The sequence below is a fragment of the Dromiciops gliroides genome, chromosome X (genome assembly GCF_019393635.1).
Source record: "Dromiciops gliroides isolate mDroGli1 chromosome X, mDroGli1.pri, whole genome shotgun sequence".
Classification (NCBI taxonomy): domain Eukaryota; kingdom Metazoa; phylum Chordata; class Mammalia; order Microbiotheria; family Microbiotheriidae; genus Dromiciops; species Dromiciops gliroides.
Genome location: NC_057867.1, coordinates 5,174,471 through 5,193,269, shown reverse-complemented (window position 1 = coordinate 5,193,269; position 18,799 = coordinate 5,174,471). Strand labels below are relative to the sequence as shown.

Below are 18,799 nucleotides of genomic sequence, written 5' to 3'. Positions count from 1 at the left end.
ATAAAAGAGAATAATCAAAGAGTGATAAAGAGGAAGAAAAAAGGAAATGAGAAAAAAGGGGGAGAGAGGAGGAGAAAGAAAGAGTTGGAGACAGAGAGATGGATAGAGAAAGCAGAAGAAAGTGAGAAACTGAAAGAGAAGGACAGAAACAGAGCAAAAAAAGGGGTGGAGGGAAGATAAAAAGACCAAGAAAAAACTGAGATGGAGAGAAAGACAGTGAAAGATAACTAGAAAGGGAGAGCTAAAGAAAAAAAAAAGAATGAGAGACAGAGTAAGAGAAAGAGGGAGACAGCAGGAAATGAAGAGGCAGAAACATAGGATGGAAGAGAGAAAAAGAGTGAGACAGAGGAGGAAAAAAAGTGAGGAAGAGAAAAATGGAGACAAAGGAGGGGAGAAGTGGAAGGGAAACAGAAATAGAGGGAGAAAAAGTAATGAGGGTGAGACCAAGAGAGAAAGAGAGGCCTGAAAAGGATCAGGAGAAAGAGAAAAAAGAATAACAGTGAGAGAAAATGGAAATAAAGAGAGGGAACAAGAAAGCAAGAGAAAAGGGGAGGTGGAGGGACAGAGTAAGAAAGGAAGAAAAAGAAAAACAAAGAGAGCAAGAGAAAGGGAGAAAGAAAGTGGGAGACAAATACACAAAGAGTGAAAGAGTGAGAAATAAAAAGAGGTGGAGACAAAGAATGCCAGAGAAATGAAAATGGATAATGAGTGGGAGAGAGAAAGAAGTGAAGAAATTTAAATAGAGAGAGAAAGTAAGCAGGGGGAGAAAGAGGAGGAGATAGAGAAAAAAGGAAAGTGAGAGAGAAGGAGAGAGTGACAAAGAGCAAGAAAGAAAAAGGAAAAGTGAGGCACAGAGAGGAGGAGAAAGACAAAGTAAGAGAAAAAGAGGGGGGAGAGAGGGGAACAGATCAAGAGAGAGAAAGAGAATGATATAGAGAAAAAGAGGGAAAGAGGGAAATACAGAGAGTGAAACCCATGGAGAAAAAATGAGAATGAGCGTGAGAGACAGCAAGAAAAAGACTGGGAGTACAGCAAGAATGACAGCAAGAGAAATTGAGAATGGGAGAGAGGGGAGGAAAAAGTGAAAAAAGAATGGAGACAAAGACAGAAACAGAAATAGAAAAAAGTGAGAAAGAATGAGAGAAGATGGAGAGAAAGAGACAGAGTTAAGGAGAAAAAGAATGAGTGAATGAAGGAGAGAGAAAAGGAATGAGAGTGAGAAAGGGGGAACAGAATGAAAGAGGCAAGAAAGAGGGAGAAAAGGGAGAATGAGTGAGAGAGGAAGTGGCAGAGAAAGTATGAGAGAGTGAGACAGAGTGACAGAAAGAGGGAGAAAGGGAAATGGGAAAAAAGTAAGAGGTTAGAGAAAGACATTGAGAGGGGGGAAATAGAGAAAAAGAGAAAGTGAGAAATTGAAAGACCAAGACAAAAAATAAGAGTGAGATAGTGAGTGGGACAGAAAGTGAAAGAAGGAGGTTGAAAGAGAGGGAGAAAGGGAAAGAGGGAGGATAGAGTGGGAGAGAGAATGAGAGAAAAAGAGGAAGAAGGAGAATGACAAAGAGCAAGAGACAATGAGAGTGAGACAGAGAGAGCATGAGAAAGAAGGAAATAGAGAAAGGGAATGAGCAAGAGTGACAGAGTGGGAGAGAGAATTAGTGAAAAAAGTGAGAGATCAGAAGATGGAGAGAGAGAGTAGGAGAGAAGCAGAAAGGCAGAGGTAAAGATAGAAAGGGAAAGAGGGAAATAGAAATGGAGAGAGTAATAAGAGAGAAAGAGATACAGGGAGAAAGAGGGAGAGAGAAATGGAGAAAAGAGAATGGGAGAAAGGAAAAAGTGGGAGACAGAAAAATAGGGAGAGACATAGATAGCAAAAGAGAGAGAGATAGAAATAGGAAGAGAGAAAAGGGGAAAAGGAGGGAAAGAGAAATAAAGAGACCGAGGAAAAGAGAAAGAGGGAGAGAGAAATATAAAGGAAGAGAGAGAAAGGGTGGGAGAGAAACAGAAAAAGAGAGGCAAAGAGACAGTGAAAAAGACAAAAAGAGGAGGGAGATAGAAAATGGAGAAAGAAAGCAATAGAGAAGAGGAGATAAAGAGAGAAAAAGAGAATGAGAGAGTACAAGAAAGAATGAAAGTGAGACCAGATGAGAATTCAGTTCAAAGTCCAGAAGTTTAACTTTTTTTAAAAAAGAAAGTAAAAGAGAGAGATAAAGAGAGGATAGTAACAACATAAATGAGAACTACAAAACAAAGGCCAAGAGAAAGAGGAAGGCAGAGTGGGAGAAAGAAAGATAGAAAGAGACAGAGAGAGAGAGGATGAGAGACGAAAGAGAAAGAAAGAGAGAAAATGGGGAAATAGAGAGTGGATGGAGAGATATGGACAAAGTAAGAGCAAGAGAAAAAAGTAGGGGACAGAAAAACAGAAGCAGTGAGAGAAACAGTGAGACAGATCAAGAGAAAGGGGGAGAAAGAAAGAAAAGGTGAGGAGAGCAAGAAAAAGTTAAATAGAAAAAGAATGGGAGAGAGGGACAGAGAGGCAGAGTGAAAGAAGAAAAGGAGTGAGCAGGTGAGTGTGAGAGAGGGAGACAAAGAAAGAGTGGGAGAGAAAAAGAATTAAAGAGTGGGATAGTGAGACAGAGCAAAAGAAGCATAGAGAAAGGAGAAAAGAAAGAGTGAAAGAGAATGAGTGAGACAGAAAGAGAAATAGAAAGAAGAAAAGAGAAATGAGGAGAGAGAAATGCAGACAAAAGGAAAGAGAAAGACAGAAATAGTGGAAAAGAGCAAGAGAATGAGACAGAGGAGAGACAGTGGAAGACAAAGGAAGAAAGAAATGGATAGAGAGGGAGAAAAGAAAGAGTGTGAGAAAGAATGAGAGTGAGAGTGAGAGAGTAAGAAAAATAGAATGAGAGAAAATAGGAGAAAGAACAAAAAAGAGCAAGGAAAAGGGAGAAAGTGAGAGAGAGCAAAAAAAAGTGGAAGACAGCACAAGAGAAACTGATGGCAGAGAGAAGGTGGGGAAAGGAGAGAGATCTATCAAAAGTCCATGAGAGAGAAAAAGAGAAAAGGACAAAGTACAAGAGACAGAGAAAGATTAAAAGTGGAAGTCAGAGAAAGAATGAAAGAAATTCTAAGATGGAGAGAGACAGAGACGGGGGAGAGAGAAGAAGAAGAAATAGTGAGAGAATGGGAAAGAAAGAGATAAATGGAGAAAGAGGGAAGGAGAGAGAAAGGTTAAGAGAGGGAGATAGAAAGAATAAAGAGAGAGAAAGGGAAAGGGAAGAGAGAGAAAAAGAAATGGAGAGAGAAATGAGTGAAAGAATAGCAGAGAGACGGAAAGAGACAAAGAAAGGAAAGAGAGATGGAAAGAGAAAGTGATAGAGAGGGTGAGATACACAAAAAAAGAGATTAAGTGAGGGGGGAGAGAGAAACAGAAAGATCAGAGAGAGATAAAGGGAGAGAGGGAAAGAAAGGTAAAGAGAAGGTGAGAGAGACGCAAAGGAAAAAGAGGGAGAGAAATAGAGACAAAGGTAGAGAAAGAAACAGGAGACAGTTGGAAAGACAGTGATCAAAATAGAGAGTGAAAGAGGGAGAGGGAGAGAGGGAGAAAGAAAGAGAAAAAGTAGGGAGAAAGAGAAAAAGAGAGTGGGAAAGAGTGGGAAATAGAGAATGAGACAAAGTAAGAGAGAGACAGAGTAAGAGAGAGGGAGATCAAGAAAGAGTGACAGAGAGCAAGAAGAAAGAGAATGAGAGAGAGAGAAAAAATGAGTGACATAGGCAGCAAGAAAAAAGGGAAAGAGAAAGAAAGGAGTAAATAGAGAAAGGGAAGACATATAGAGACAAGAGGAAAGAAAGAGTGGAAGAGAAAAAAGAATGGGAGACAATGAGAAAAATGAAGAGAGAACAAGAAAGAGAACGGGAGTGAGACTGAGAGAAAGGGGGAGGAGAGATAGGTAGAAAAACAATCAGAGAGAGAAAAAGAGCAAGAGAGTGAGACAGGGCAAGAAAAAGGAGAGAGAGAAGGGGGGGGAGAGAGAGAGAGAGAGAGAGAGAGAGAGAGAGAGAAGAAAAGTGAGAAATTGGAAACTAAATAATCCAATCCTAAAGAATGGGTGGGTCAAAGAACAAATCATACAATGATTTCCTTAAAGAGACAACATGCCAGAATTTATGGGATCAGCCAAAGCAGTACTAAAGGGAAAATTTATGTCTCTAAATGCTTACATCAATAAAATAAAAAGCAGACCAATGAATTGGGCATGCAACTAAAAAAAAAAAAAACTAGAAAAAGAACAAACTAAAAATTCCCAATTAAACACCAAATTGGAAATGCTGAATATCAAATGAGATTAATAAAATCAAAAATAAGAAAACCATCAAACTAATAAATGAAACTAAGAGTTGGTTTTGTGGGGGGAAAGAATAAAATAAACGATTGGTTAATTTGAACTTTTTTAAAAAGAAGAAAACCAAATTACCAGTATCAAAAATGAAAATAGTGGGAATTGCTAAACAAGCTGTAATGATTGTAATGGAATATTATTGTGCTATAAGAAAAGACAATCAGGATGACTACAGAAAGGCCTGGAAAGACTCATATGAACTAATGTATAGTGAAGTGAGCAGAACCTGGAGAATGTTGTACACAGACAGCAATATTATTTGATGAAGAACCGTGAATCAATACAGCAATACAATGATCCAAGACAATCCCAAAGGACTAATGATGAAGCATACTATCTACCTCCAAAGAAAGAACTGATATTGATGGAACAGAATGAAGCATGCTATTTTTCACTCTCTTTCATTTTTTTCTTTTATTCAAGTTTTCTTATACAAAATAATTGCACATGTATCACCTATATCTGACTGCTTACTGCCTCAGGGAGGAAGAATGGAAGGGAGGGAAAGAGGGACATAATTTGGAACTCAAATTTTTAAATAAAAATGTCCATTATAAAAAATGAAAAAGTGGATTCACCACTAATGAAGATGAAATTAAAGCAATTATTAGGAGCTATTTTGTCCAATTATACCAACAAATTTAATCATCTAAGTGAAATGGATGAGGAAGAGGTAGAGAAAGTAAGGGAAAAGAGAACAAGATAGAAAAAGAAACAGAGATAGAGTGAAAGAGAAAAATTTTAAAAAGCAAACGAGAGATTGAGGAGAGAGTGAGATTTTAAAAGATTCAAAAAGGAGAAAGAGTGGGAGAGTGAGCGAACAAGAGAAAGTGGGAGAAAGAATAGGAGTGTGATAGAGGATGAGAGACAAAAGAAAGAATAGGAAAGATGAAGAAGGAATAAAAAAGTGGGTGAGAGAAAGCAAGAGCAAGAAAAATTGAGAGGTAGAGTAGCAGAAAGGGAGGAGAGAAAGAAAAAGTGAGAGAAATAAGGGGAGAGACAAAAAGAGTGTGAGAGGAGAGAGTGGGGGGAGGAAGAGAGAAAAGAAGACAGGGAGAAAAAGAGAGATAGGGAGATAAGGAGAAAGGACACAGAGAGGAAAGAGACAGAAATAGAGATAAAGAGAGAAAAAGAAAGAACAAGTGAAAACCAGGGACAGAGCAAAATAGTAAGAAAGAGAAAGAAAAGGAGAGAGACAGAGAGGGAGTCAGTGAGAAAGAGAGAGAGAGGGGGAGAGAACCAAAATTGGAAATGAAGTAAAATTCTCAATAAATGGAGATGAAATAAAATTATTAGAAACTCTTACCTTTATGCCAACAAAACTGAAAATAAAATGAAACAGATGAATATTTAAAACATAGGAAATAAATATAAACAATCTTATCTCAGACTGAGAACTTGAGTAAGTCATAAATCCTTGGTTTAATTGTGAATTATATCAAACAGTTAAAGAACGGTTAATCACTGCTACATGAGCTATTCACAAAAAAATAGAGCAAGATGCCACCTTTCCCAAAATCCTTCTATGAGACAAATATGGTCCTGATAAACCAAATTAGGGATAGATAAAGCCAGTAAAGAAGTCTACACACCAATATCACTAATGCATATTAATGCAAAAATACTAGCCAAGGAGTCATAATATATTAAAAACGAGTCACTGTTATCAGGTTAGATTTACACTAGAAATACAAGGTTAGCTCAAAAATGCCATATATTTGGAATAACATATATGCATATTTATAACATATTAATAAATAAAATCTCGTGATCATTTCAATTCAGAGGCAAAAAAAAAGCCCCTAGGAAAGTGCACGTTTATTTCTGATTTTCTGTTTTATGTTATCAAACATAAGTTGTATATCCTTAATGTCATCAAAAGTCTATAAAAGCAAGGAGTGCTCATCCGCCAAGGAAAAATAAAACTCCTATTAGCAGACAACATGATGTTTTACTTCAAGAACTCCAGGGTTTCAGGAACAACATTCATCAAAATAATATCCCTAGTCAAGTAGTGAGATATAAAATGCAACTACAAAAATTGTCACCCTTTGTCTATGTCACTTACGGTTCAGGAGGAAGAGATGGACAGAGAGATTCTACTAAATCCTCTATGATGAATAAAATGTCTGGGATTTAAGAGACTGAGGCACCTTTAGGAGTGATCCAAATAATGTCATAAAGCACTATTGACAGTGTTCTGAAAGTAAATTGGAGAGAGGTTCATTACTCATGGTTGGAGCGTGCCAATATGTTAAAAATTATACTATTTTAAGTAATTTATAAATTTGAGCAATATATTACCAGGGGGTTACTTCTATAAGAATCATATCAATTATAACGAAAGTTAATTCATTTCAAGGGAAACAATGAAAAAAAGTAATAATGAAGGGAGCTTAGCATTGCCAGATCTCAAGTGATATTACCAAAGCAATAGTCATCCAGGCTATGTGATAAGGCTTAAGAAAAAAAAGGCCCAATTTACTTATTCAGTGCCATATCAACCAGACTACCTAAAATTATTTTATAGAGTTAGAAAAAATAATAACAAAATTCATCTGGAAGAACAAAAGGTCAAGAATATCAATGCAACTAATGAAAAAATACACAGGAAGGTGAGCTAGCCGTACCAAATATGAAGCTGTACTATAAAGTGGCAGTTATCAAAACTACCAAAAACTACTGGCTAAGAAATAGAGTGGTGGATAAATGGAATAGATTAGGCACAGGAGACACAGTAATAAATGAATTTAGTATTGTACTGTTTGATAAACCCAAAGACTCCAGCTTCTGGTATAAAAACTCACTATTTGACAAAAGTTGCTGGGAAAACTGGAAAATAGTATGGCAGAAACTAGGCATAGACCAACATCTTACACCGTATACCAAAATGAAGTTAAAATTTAGACATAAAGGGTGATACCATAGGTAAATTAGGAGAGGAAAGAATAGTTTACCTCTCAGATCTATGGAGATAGAGAATATTACTATATGCAAATGGATGGTTTTGATTACATTAGATTAAAAAGGTTTTATACAAACAGAAGCAATGCAGCCAAAATTAGAAAGGAAGCAGAAAGCTGGGAAACAATTTTTACAGCCAGTGTTTCTGATAAAGGTCTCATAACTAAAATATATAGGGAACTAAATTAAATTTGTAAGAATACAAGTCATTCCCCAATTGCAAAATGATCAAAGGATATGAACAGGCAGTTTTCAGATGAAGAAATCAAAGCTCTCTATTGCAATATGAAAAAATGCTCTAAATCACTATTGATTAGAGAAATGCAAATTAAAACAACTCTGACCTCACACCTATCAGATTGGCTAATATGACAAAAAAGGAAAATAATAAATGTTGGAGAAGCTGTGGAAAAATTGGAACACTAATTGGTGGAGTTGTGAACTGATCGAACCATTCTGGAGAGCAATTTGGAACTATGACCAAAGTGCTATAAAGCTGTGCATATCCTTTGACCCAGCAATATACCATTATTAGGTCTATATCCCAAAGAGATCACAAAAAAAGGGGAAAGGATCCACATGTACAAAAATATTTATAGCTGCTCTTTTTGTGGTGGCAAAGAATTGGAAATCGAGGGGATGCCCATCAATTGGGGAATGGCTAAACAAGTTGTGGTAAATGAATGTAGTGGAATACTATTGTAATTGTATTATTTTATTGTATAATATTGTATTGTATTGTGTAAGAAACAATGAGCAGGTGGATTTTAGAAAACCCTGGAAAGACTTACATGAACTGATGCTGAGTGAAATGAGCAGAACCAGGAGAACATTGTACACAGTATCAACAACATTGTGTGATGATCAACTGTGATAGACTTAACCCTTCTCAGCAATCCTGTGATCCAAGATAATTCCAGAGGACTCAGGATGGAAAATGCTCTCTACATCCAGAAAAAGGAACTGTGGAATCTGGATGCAGATTGAACCATGCTGTTTTAACTTTTTTGTTTTTCTTTTTTGAGGTTTTTCCCTTTTGTTCTGATTCTGCTTTCAAAACATGACTAATGCAGAAATATATTTGATGTAACTGTACATATATAACCTATATTGGATTGCTTGCTGTCTTGGGGAGGGGGAGGAAGGGAGAAAAATTTGGAACTATAAATCTTATAAAAAGAAATGTTGAAAATGATCTCTACATGTAACTAGAAAATAATACTTTTATGATTAAAGAAAAAAGAATGCCCAACAGGACCTAGAAGCAAAGGATACAGTTGGCCAGGGTTTTAGAGTCCCCCAAACATCAAATACTCAATATGGTATATAGTCCTTTCCCAAGAGTTCTTGGGAAAACTGGGAAATCCCTTTCAACCAGCATTTTATACCTTGTAACCATCTTGGCATTAATATAAAAAGCTCATATCATAAAACATTGGAGGTGGAGTTACCTTTTATAACTATGGCTGTGTGTAGAATTCTTAACCAAACAAGGGATAGAGGTGATCACACAACTTTTTTTTTAAAGAAAAAATCTTCTGCACCAACTGAATCCGTTTTTAGAATAAGAGAAGCTGGCAAGTGGGCAAAATCTTTCCATAAAATGTTTCTTCCAAAAAAAGATATATCAGGCACTTCATTGTTGACATAAATATGTCTAAGATGGTCCATTACCTAAACTGTATTATTATTTCTCTAATTCTATAAAGTAATCCATGGGTAGTTTGGCATAAATCAGTGGTAAAATGATAGAAAATTCAGAAAAGAAGGAATAAAAATTATCAGCCATAGGAAAAAAATCTTCTATCTTCCAAATAATTGAAATGCATATTAAAATAACTCAGTTTTTAACCTTCCAGCTGTGGTGAGGAATCACAGGGTGGAGGTGATCAGGCCTTTGCTAAAGGCAAAAAAAGACCTGGCAGGGGGCATGCTTTCCCCCCCACCCCCCGCAAGGTAGTTTGCCATTTACTTTGTCCTCTGCCTACCCTGATACATCTAACCAGAGCAGACTGCCCCCTGTCCTCCTCACAACAGAATTTCAAGAAACCCTGGTCAGCGCTCTCTACCCATTGATTCGGCAAAAAGCTCTTGTTGTTTTTGTTGTTGGGGCTTATGGGAATCAGAAACACTGGTGCTGGAGTAGTGAATTGGTCTAACCATTCTATAAAAACAGTTTAGAATTATGCAAAACATATCACTCAGCTCCTCCTAGACTTTGACACAATAGTTCCATTACTGGATGTAGACACTCCATGGAGGTCCAGGACAGAAAGGTTCCATATATACCCAACTATTCCTAGTCTTTTTTCTAGGATAAACTTATTGAAATGAAATTGGTACTCGTCTTTTAGGAAATAGATAAACAATTGTAATACATGAATGTAGTAGGATTATATTTACTGTAAAAGTGGTGAATATGTACAATTCAGAAACATAGGCAGACTTGTACGAACTGAATTAAGCAGAACCATGGGAGCAATCATAATGATGATGTAATAGAATTCAGCTAGTGCTTTAACGGTTACAGAATTCTTTATTAATATGATCTTAATTTATCCTCATATTAAATCTGCAGATAGAGAAATGCTGTTGGTATTATCCCCATTTTATAAATGATTATAAAGCATCTGAGTCCAGATTTGAACTCAGGTCTTTATGACTCCAGGCCTGGCACTTTATCCACTGCTCCACCTAGCTGCCCTACATGAACATAATGCAGCATTATTTTGCAATAAGTAATGACAAAAGGGATAGATTGAAAAATCTGGGAAGATGTGTATGAATATCTTGTGCAGAGTGAAGTGAGCATAAGCAGGAGAATCATTTATATGGTAGCAACAACTTTGTAAAGACAAACAAATTTGAAAGACTTAAGAAATCTGATCATCGCAGTGAATTATGATGCCTGAGGGCCTATGATGAAACATTCTCCCAGCCTCTGACAGAGAAGTGATAACTCAAGGTGTATATTGACATCATTTTTGGACATGGCCAATGGAGGATTTGGTTTGGTTTGCTTATACATATATGTTGCAAGGATTTTGCTTTTTTTCCAAATAGGGTGGGAGAGGGATAAAGTGGGAGAGAGAAAATTGATTTTTTAACTGAAAAAAGAAGTAAACTTTATTTTTAAAGAAAAACAGAATCAGGAAAATGGATTGGTTGGGGAGAGACTCAAAGGAAGATGACCAGTTAGGAGACTGTTGCAATAGCCAAAAGAAATGAGGACCTGAAGGAGGGTGGTTGTATTGGCAGTGGGGTAAGGGGGAGGATGGGAAAAATCTTTCCAAGGTTGAGGGCTTGGCAGCTCGTTGGATATGGGGAGGGGCTTATCAGGAACAGGGAAGAATCCAAGAGGGTTCTGAGGTTAGAAACGGATGACTCTGAAAATGGGGGTGGTGCCATGACCAGAAATCAAGGCCTTATGGGAAAGCCCAATTTGAGGGAAGAGGGGAAGATGTTGAGTTTGTGGTGTTGGCAGGACATGCAAGAGGCAGTAAGAAATCCAGAACTGGAGCTCTGGGGAGAGGTCATAAATGGATGTATGAATTTCAATGTAATCACTTACACTGAAAAGATAATTAGCAAATTAGCTCCCCCAGGACAGAACCTTGGGGAATATCTATATACAATGAAAGGAGGATGGGGAGCCAGCATAAAAAAGGAGTGGCCAGAAGGGTGGGGGGAACCCAGAGTACGGGACTGGGCGGGAGGGGGTATCATAAGGGAAGAGGTGGTGGGTACCACGTCTGCCCCAAGAAGGATAAAGACAAAAAGAAAAGCTCCGTATATTCGTGACTAGAAATGAAGCTGGTACCCATTGGGAGGGGAATAAGTCCCTGGACATTTTGGGGCATGGAAACATAAGAGAGTATTCATTACGGCACAAGAAATAATGAAGATGAGGAAGGCCAAGCAGTGCAATCCCGTGCACTCTAGTACATGCAAGGACTGCTCAGGGCTGGGGAAACAAAAACTGATGAGAGAGTCCTTTCCTTCCAACTTGCTTGGGATCTATTGAGGAGCTCTGTAGAACCTGGCGCATGCGCACACACGTCATTACAAGCTAGACACAAAATCAATCCAAGCATTAAGCACTGGGGCAATCAGGAGAAGGAGAAGGCATTTGGGCTGAGCCTTAAAGGAAAGGAAACACCCAAAGGGGGAGGGGGAGCATTCCGGGCGTGGGGGATGCCTTCCCTGTGCAGAGGGGGTAGGAGGGAGAGGGGAGAGGACATGGAACAGCAGATCACTTTGGCGTGACAGAGTATGCCTGAGGGAAGCAGGGCTGGGGCAGATGGGGGGGGCGGGCTTTCATTGCCAACAGGAGTCTGCAATTTATCCTAGAGGCAAGGTTTCTTGAGCGTGGGAAAAACCCCTGCCTCAGAGCTGACTGATTCCTTGGACATTTAGGGAAGCAGCACGTGAGGATTGAGAGCCTGAAATAGAGTGATTGTGGTGTGGATGGGGGAAAGGGGTTGTGGGGGTGACCTCGATGGCATTTAGAACTGATTGGATATGAGGAGTAAGAAAGAGTGAGGCTGACTTTGAAATAGCCAAACGTGGGAAGACTTGTCTGGATCAAGATGGAGTGAAGACAGCAGAAGCAGGAGAACATTATGTATGATGGCTACAATAATGTTCATGAAAGCCAGCACCAAAGGCCATCAGAATGTGGAAGCAATCCAACCCCTGAGGATGGAACCCGGACATCTCAAAGAAGAGGAGACTTCAGGTATGGAATGGTAGCATTGTCTTTTTTTTTTTTTTTTTTTTTTTGCTGGGCTATGGGGGTTAAGTGACTTGCCTAGGGTCACACAGCTAGTAAGTGTCAAGTTGTCTGAGGCCGGATTTTGAACTCAGGTACTCCTGAATCCAGGGCCGGTGCTTTATCCACTGCGCCATCTAGCCGCCCCCCCCATAGCATGGTCTTAATTCTCCTTTATCATGAGAAGGGTTCAGTGCAGGGGGTGGGGTAGGGATAGAGCAGCTACTGGGATATGACAGTGATAGAAAACACCCCAAAATCAAGAAAATAATTGTTTAACAAAAGGGAAATTGATGACAAAAAGCTTCTATGATGTCAGCAACTTTTGGACAAATGCTTTGCACTTTCTTATCACAATAGAATGTACCGACAGTGGAAGACTCATCAAATATGGAAAGCTGCTTTCTGCAATCTACAGGAGGTAGGGTTATTTCACTGACTGCTGTTGTATATCTAAATAAAGAGAAAAAATGCCAAGAAAATCCCCTCCTTCTTGGGCATCCTCCATCCCACACTCTTGGCTTCTTCACCTCAGCCTATGAACTCACTCAGCCCAAAATGCAAATGCAAACACCTTTCCTAGTTCCTGCTCCAGCCTCAAGGGACAGTCCACAACTCCTCCCCTTCACTGGCCAGTTGGACACCAGCTGCCTCCCTTAACCACTTGGAAATGGCTCAGACTAAAGGCTGAATGACCTCGCAGAGTCCCAGAATCTCAGAATTGCAAGGGATTGAGTGTCCTTCCAGTCCAACCGGACCAGATTAAGAATCCCCACAACATACCTCCTTATCTCCAAATCCAATGACGCCCTTCTGTCCTCTTCTTCATGGGCCTCTCTGTGCCCAATACTTCTTCCTTTGTGATGCCTAGATTCCATTCAAATCCAGCCTCAGATACTTACTAGCTATGTCATCCTGGATAAGTCACTTCACCTTAGTTGCCCCAGTTCCAGCATCCACATCAGGAGAGATTCTTACCTACTGCCTCTTTCTTCTCTCAGCCATCTGGCCTTTTGCATCTACCTTCCCTCCAGCTCCTGCAAGGCAGGCTCTCTGTTGCTCTTCCCACACCACTGCCCTGGGCCATTGGCCATTGGCCCTCCAGCAAAGGCACACAGCTTTCATGCCCCTTAGGAAAAATTCCCAGGTGCCCTTGTGCCCTTCCCAGGCACAGAGACAGGTAGACGTCCATGTCTAGACCCTGACCTCTGCCCCCTCTGGTGTGGCCATGTGTTTACCTGTAGAGGGCCAGGAAGGACTTGGTGGCCTGGATCAACATAGGGAATCCTGTGGCTGAGGCCTCTTTTTTCTTCATGAGGCCCCTTCTGGCAAACAGGCCATTTCCTTCACTGACCTCTTCTGTATCCTGGGCCTGGATTCAGGGGAATCTCTTCTCAGGTAGACCTAGATGATGAGCAAAAAACCCAGCGAGGTATGCAATGTCTGGATGAGGCCAAGCAGCCCTGTCCTGGGCCCCCATCCCTTCTCCCTCTCTCATATCTTTTGCCCGTGGATCTCATCAGCTCCCATGGCTTTGTCTGCCATCTCCCCACACGGATGATTCCCAGGCCTAGCTCTCTGGGCCTCCCCTGGCTCCTGAGCTCATCTCACATTCCCAGCTGCCTTTTGGATATCTTGACCTGGATGGTCAGCAGGTTCCAAACTGAAGACATCATTCTTTCTTCCCAAACTCCCCCCTTTCCCCAACTCTTCTACTAGTGTTGAGGGCACCCCCCCCTCCATTCTCCCAATCACTCAAGTTCACAAGCTCTGGGTCATCCTCACCTCCTCTCTAATACTGACCCCACCCTCCAGTCTGCTGCCAAGTCTTGTCCTTTCCACCTTCCCAGAATCTTCTCTCCTCTGATGGTGGCTGCACCCACCTCCCCTCACACCTGTGCTATTGCAATAGCCTGCTGGGAAGTCTGGCTGCCTCCAGTCTCTGAGGTCAAACGGATCTTAAAACACGGGTCCGACCATAGGCATCACCTCTACCTCCCTCCTCTACTCCCTATCAGCTCCAAGATCAAGCATAAAACCCTCTGTTTGGCCTTTAAATCCCTTTGCATCCTTGGACCTTGCTGGCCTCCTTAGGCTTTGCTCTATCATCCAGCATGCCTGGCCTTCTGGCTGCTCCTCAAACAGGACACTCTACCTCCAGCCCTTTGCACTGGCTGTGCTCCATGCCTGGAATGCTGCCCTCTCTCACCTCTGGCACATACCTTCTGGCTCCCTCCAGACTCGGCTCACATCCCACCCTCTGCAAGAGACCTTTCTCATCCCCCAGATTCCAGGCACCCCCCCCCATAGATGACCTTTCATCTTTATACTGTAGATATGTTCTGTGTCCATCACTCTGGGCATGTTTCCTCCCCCATTAGATTGAGACAGGGACCATGTTTTTTGCCCTTCTTTGTTTCCCCAGTGCTTGGCACAGTACCAGCTCATGGTAGGTGCCCAATAATGCTTGTTGACTGACTGGTGTGGATTTGTGTCTTGTCTTGGCTGGTTTGTGTCTTACCTCAGAGTTCCAGGATCAGCAGCCAGAGAATAGACACCAGCATGAGAACATTGGTTTCAGACAGTGCTTTCTGCAGTGACTGTGGGCCTGTGGTCATCCTCTTTACCATCACTGCCACCATCATCATTCGTTTTCATCGTCAGCATCAGCATCGTCGTCATCATTGTCAGCAGCAGCAGTGGCATCATCACTGCCACCATTGCTACTGCTGCCATTGTCATCATTGTCATCGTGGCCGTCCTCTCTGCTGCCACCATCTGCGTTGTCGTCACCGCTGCCCTCTCTGCCGCCGTCGTCTCTGCTGGCGCCGCCACAGCCACCACCGTCATCGTCGTCATCGTTGTCATCGTCACCGTCGTCTCTGCCGCCGCCGCCACAGCCACCACCGTCATCGTCACCGCTGCCCTCTCTGCCGCCACCGCCGTCGTCGTCACCGTCGTCTCTGCAGCTGCCACCACAGTCACCACCGTCACCGTCGTCGTCACCGCTGCCCTCTCTGCCGCCACAGCCACCACCATTGTCGTCGTCATCGTTGTCATCGTCATCGTTGTCATCGTCACCGTCGTCTCTGCAGCTGCCACCACAGTCACCACCGTCATCGTCGTCGTCACCGCTGCCCTCTCTGCCGCCGCCGTCGTCGTCATCGTCACCGTCATCTCTGCCGCCACAGCCACCACCGTCATCGTCGTCATCGTTGTCATCGTCACCGTCGTCTCTGCTGCCGCCACAGCCACCACCGTCATCGTCGTCATCGTTGTCATCGTCACCGTCGTCGTCACCGCTGCCCTCTCTGCCGCCGCCGTCGTCGTCGTCACCGTCGTCTCTGCCGCCGCCACCACAGTCACCACCGTCGTCGTCGTCACCGTCGTCTCTGCCGCCGCCACCACAGTCACCACCGTCGTCGTCGTCATCGTTGTCGTCATCGTTGTCGTCATCACGGTCGTCTCTGCCGCTGCCGCCACAGCCACCACCGTCGTCGTCGTCATCGTTGTCGTCATCGTTGTCGTCATCACGGTCGTCTCTGCCGCTGCCGCCACAGCTACCACCGTCGTCGTTGTCACCGTCGTCTCTGCCGCCGCCACCACAGTCACCACCGTCGTCGTTGTCATCGTTGTCGTCTCTGCCGCCGCCGTCGTCGTCGTCACCGTCATCTCTGCCGCCGCCACCACAGCCACCACCGTCGTCGTCGTCACCGTCGTCTCTGCCACCGCCGCCACAGCCACCACTGTCATCATCGTCATAGTTGTCGTCACCGCTGCCCTCTCTGCCACCGTCGCCATCGTCATCGTCACCGTCGTCTCTGCCGCCGCCGCCACAGCCACCACCGTCATCATCGTCACCGTCGTCTCTGCCGCCGCCACCACAGCCGCCGCTGTCGTCGTCATCGTCATCGTCACCGTCGTCTCTGCCGCCGCCGCCACAGCCACCACTGTCGTCGTCATCACCGTCGTCTCTGCCGCCGCCACCACAGCCACCACCGTCGTCGTCATCACCGTCGTCTCTGCCGCCGCCGCCACCACCGTCATCGTCGTCACCGCTGCCCTCTCTGCCGTCGTCGTCGCCGTCGTCGTCACCATCGTCTCTGCCACCGCCGCCACAGCCACCACTGTCGTCATCGTCATAGTTGTCGTCACCGCTGCCCTCTCTGCCGCCGTCGCCATCGTCATCGTCACCGTCGTCTCTGCCGCCGCCGCCACAGCCACCACCGTCATCGTCGTCACCATCGTCTCTGCCGCCGCCACCACAGCCGCCGCTGTCGTCGTCATCGTCATCGTCACCGTCGTCTCTGCCGCCGCCGCCACAGCCACCACCGTCGTCGTCGTCATCGTTGTCGTCATCGTTGTCGTCATCACGGTCGTCTCTGCCGCTGCCGCCACAGCCACCACCGTCGTCGTCGTCACCGTCATCTCTGCCGCCGCTGCCACAGTCACCACCGTCGTCGTTGTCATCGTTGTCGTCTCTGCCGCCGCCGTCGTCGTCGTCACCGTCGTCTCTGCCGCCGCCACCACAGCCACCACTGTCGTCGTCGTCATCGTCGTCGTCGTCACCGTCGTCTCTGCCGCCGCCGCCACAGCCGCCGCTGTCGTCGTCATCGTCATCGTCACCGTCGTCTCTGCCGCCGCCGCCACAGCCACCACCGTCGTCGTCGTCATCGTTGTCGTCATCGTTGTCGTCATCACGGTCGTCTCTGCCGCTGCCGCCACAGCCACCACCGTCGTCGTCGTCACTGTCATCTCTGCCGCCGCTGCCACAGTCACCACCGTCGTCGTTGTCATCGTTGTCGTCTCTGCCGCCGCCGTCGTCGTCGTCACCGTCGTCTCTGCCGCCGCCACCACAGCCACCACTGTCGTCGTCGTCATCGTCGTCGTCGTCACCGTCGTCTCTGCCGCCGCCGCCACAGCCGCCGCCGTCGTCGTCATCGTCATCGTCACCGTCGTCTCTGCCGCCGCCGCCACAGCCACCACCGTCGTCGTCGTCGTCATCGTCGTCGTCATCGTCATCGTCGTCGTCGTCACCGTTGTCGTCACCACTGCCCTCTCTGCCACCATCGTCGTCGCCGTCGTCTCTGCCGCCACTGCCACAGCCACCACCGTCATCGTCATCATCGTTGTCGTCACCGCTGCCCTCTCTGCTGCCGTCACCGTCGTCGTCGTCACCGTCGTCTCTGCCGCCGCCACCACAGCCACCACCGTCATCGTCATCATCGTTGTCGTCACCGCTGCCCTCTCTGCCGCCGTCGTCATCACCATCGTCTCTGCTGCCGCTGCCATAGCCACCACTGTCGTCGTCGTCATCGTTGTCGTCACCGCTGCCCTCTCTGCCTCTGTCTTCATCATCACCGTCGTCTCTGCTGCCGCCACCACAGCCACCACCATCGTCATCATTGTCATCGTCATCACCACTGTTGCCGCCATCGTTGCTGCCACCATCATGGCAGCCACCGTTGTCGTCGTCGTCATTGTCATCACTGCCACCTTGTTGTTTGGGCCAGAGTGATCTTCCTTTGGTAAGGAGACAATAAACAACTGCTACTTACATAGCCCCTAGGTGCTCATTAGATGATTTGGCAGATAATTAGACACTGTCCCTTTTTTCTAGGGTTTACAATCTAGCTGAGGGTAAAGGACTATAGTCCCATGTGACACAGGGGAGTCAGAGGGCGAAGAAGCACACGGCTGAGTTCCCCAAAGAGAAGGACAGTCAAATGCCATAACAGAGGAGGCCAGGAGATCTGTGTGGAGGATGAGTGGGACCTGGAAGGAAAGGGAGGACCTAGGGAGGCCTGCCCAGTCAGGGGGAACAATATCAGGGAGGAGGGTGGTCTACTGGGGCAAAGGGCAGCAAGCTGGAACACTGTTCACAGTAGAGAGTGGCGTGTTAAAAGCTTCACTCTCTGCCATGGCCCATAGTGATTTTCTTCCCTTCCCCTAGCCCCTTGGGAAGGCAGGTGGGAATCCCAGTGCCTTGTTTGCTCCACCCCTTGTGTGCCCAGCTGAGGGGTTATGGGACAAAGAAACCTAAGGGGATGTGTACAGGCTATGTATGTTGTGCATTAGCTATAGATGAGCATGTCTGCATCTGCCTATATATAGGAAATTAGGCTGTCTGCAAACAGGCTGCCTAATCTACAAAATGGCAGATAGCCCAAGGTTACTGACAAGTTGAATTCTGCACCAAAAACCATGGTAGTCCAACAAAAATGATTCTATGAAGTACAAAATATCACATTTGAAAATATATTAGCCAGTGAGTTATAAAAAAGATGAAATTCATGAAAAATGTAAGTTAGTTCAAGCAAAACAAGGCTGAATCAGGAATGTGATTGATGGACAAATCCATGTTTTTTTAAACTTGGAGAGAGACAGAAGGGGAACACCTAGAGAAGAAGATGAGCAGAGAGTTGGCCCTATAGAGTTGGGGCAGACAGAGACATAAAGAAGACAGAGACTGAGGGTGAGACATTGAGCAAAAGAAGATGGTGGGAAAGAGTGGGGAGAGATCAGGGAGGAGGAACACAGGGGTGAGGAATACAAGAGAAGGAAGGCAGACAAAGGGCAGGCACAAAGAAGGAGGGGAGACTGAAGGAAGGAGGCCAAAGGGGAAGGGAGAGAAAATAAAAAGAAAAGGAAGGAACAAGGAGAGACA

General features: G+C 44.5%; 1 protein-coding gene across 1 annotated transcript; it reads left to right on the top strand.

Annotated features, from left to right (window-relative positions):
• Positions 1-8,496: 8,496 nt before the first annotated feature.
• On the top strand, positions 8,497-17,650 carry LOC122733533. Its single transcript, XM_043973981.1, has 5 exons — positions 8,497-12,099; positions 12,493-12,553; positions 14,659-14,977; positions 15,228-16,170; positions 16,252-17,650. Exons 1-5 carry the CDS (start codon positions 11,984-11,986, stop codon positions 17,648-17,650), a joined length of 2,838 nt encoding a protein of 945 aa, XP_043829916.1. The 5' UTR covers positions 8,497-11,983.
• Positions 17,651-18,799: the final 1,149 nt, after the last annotated feature.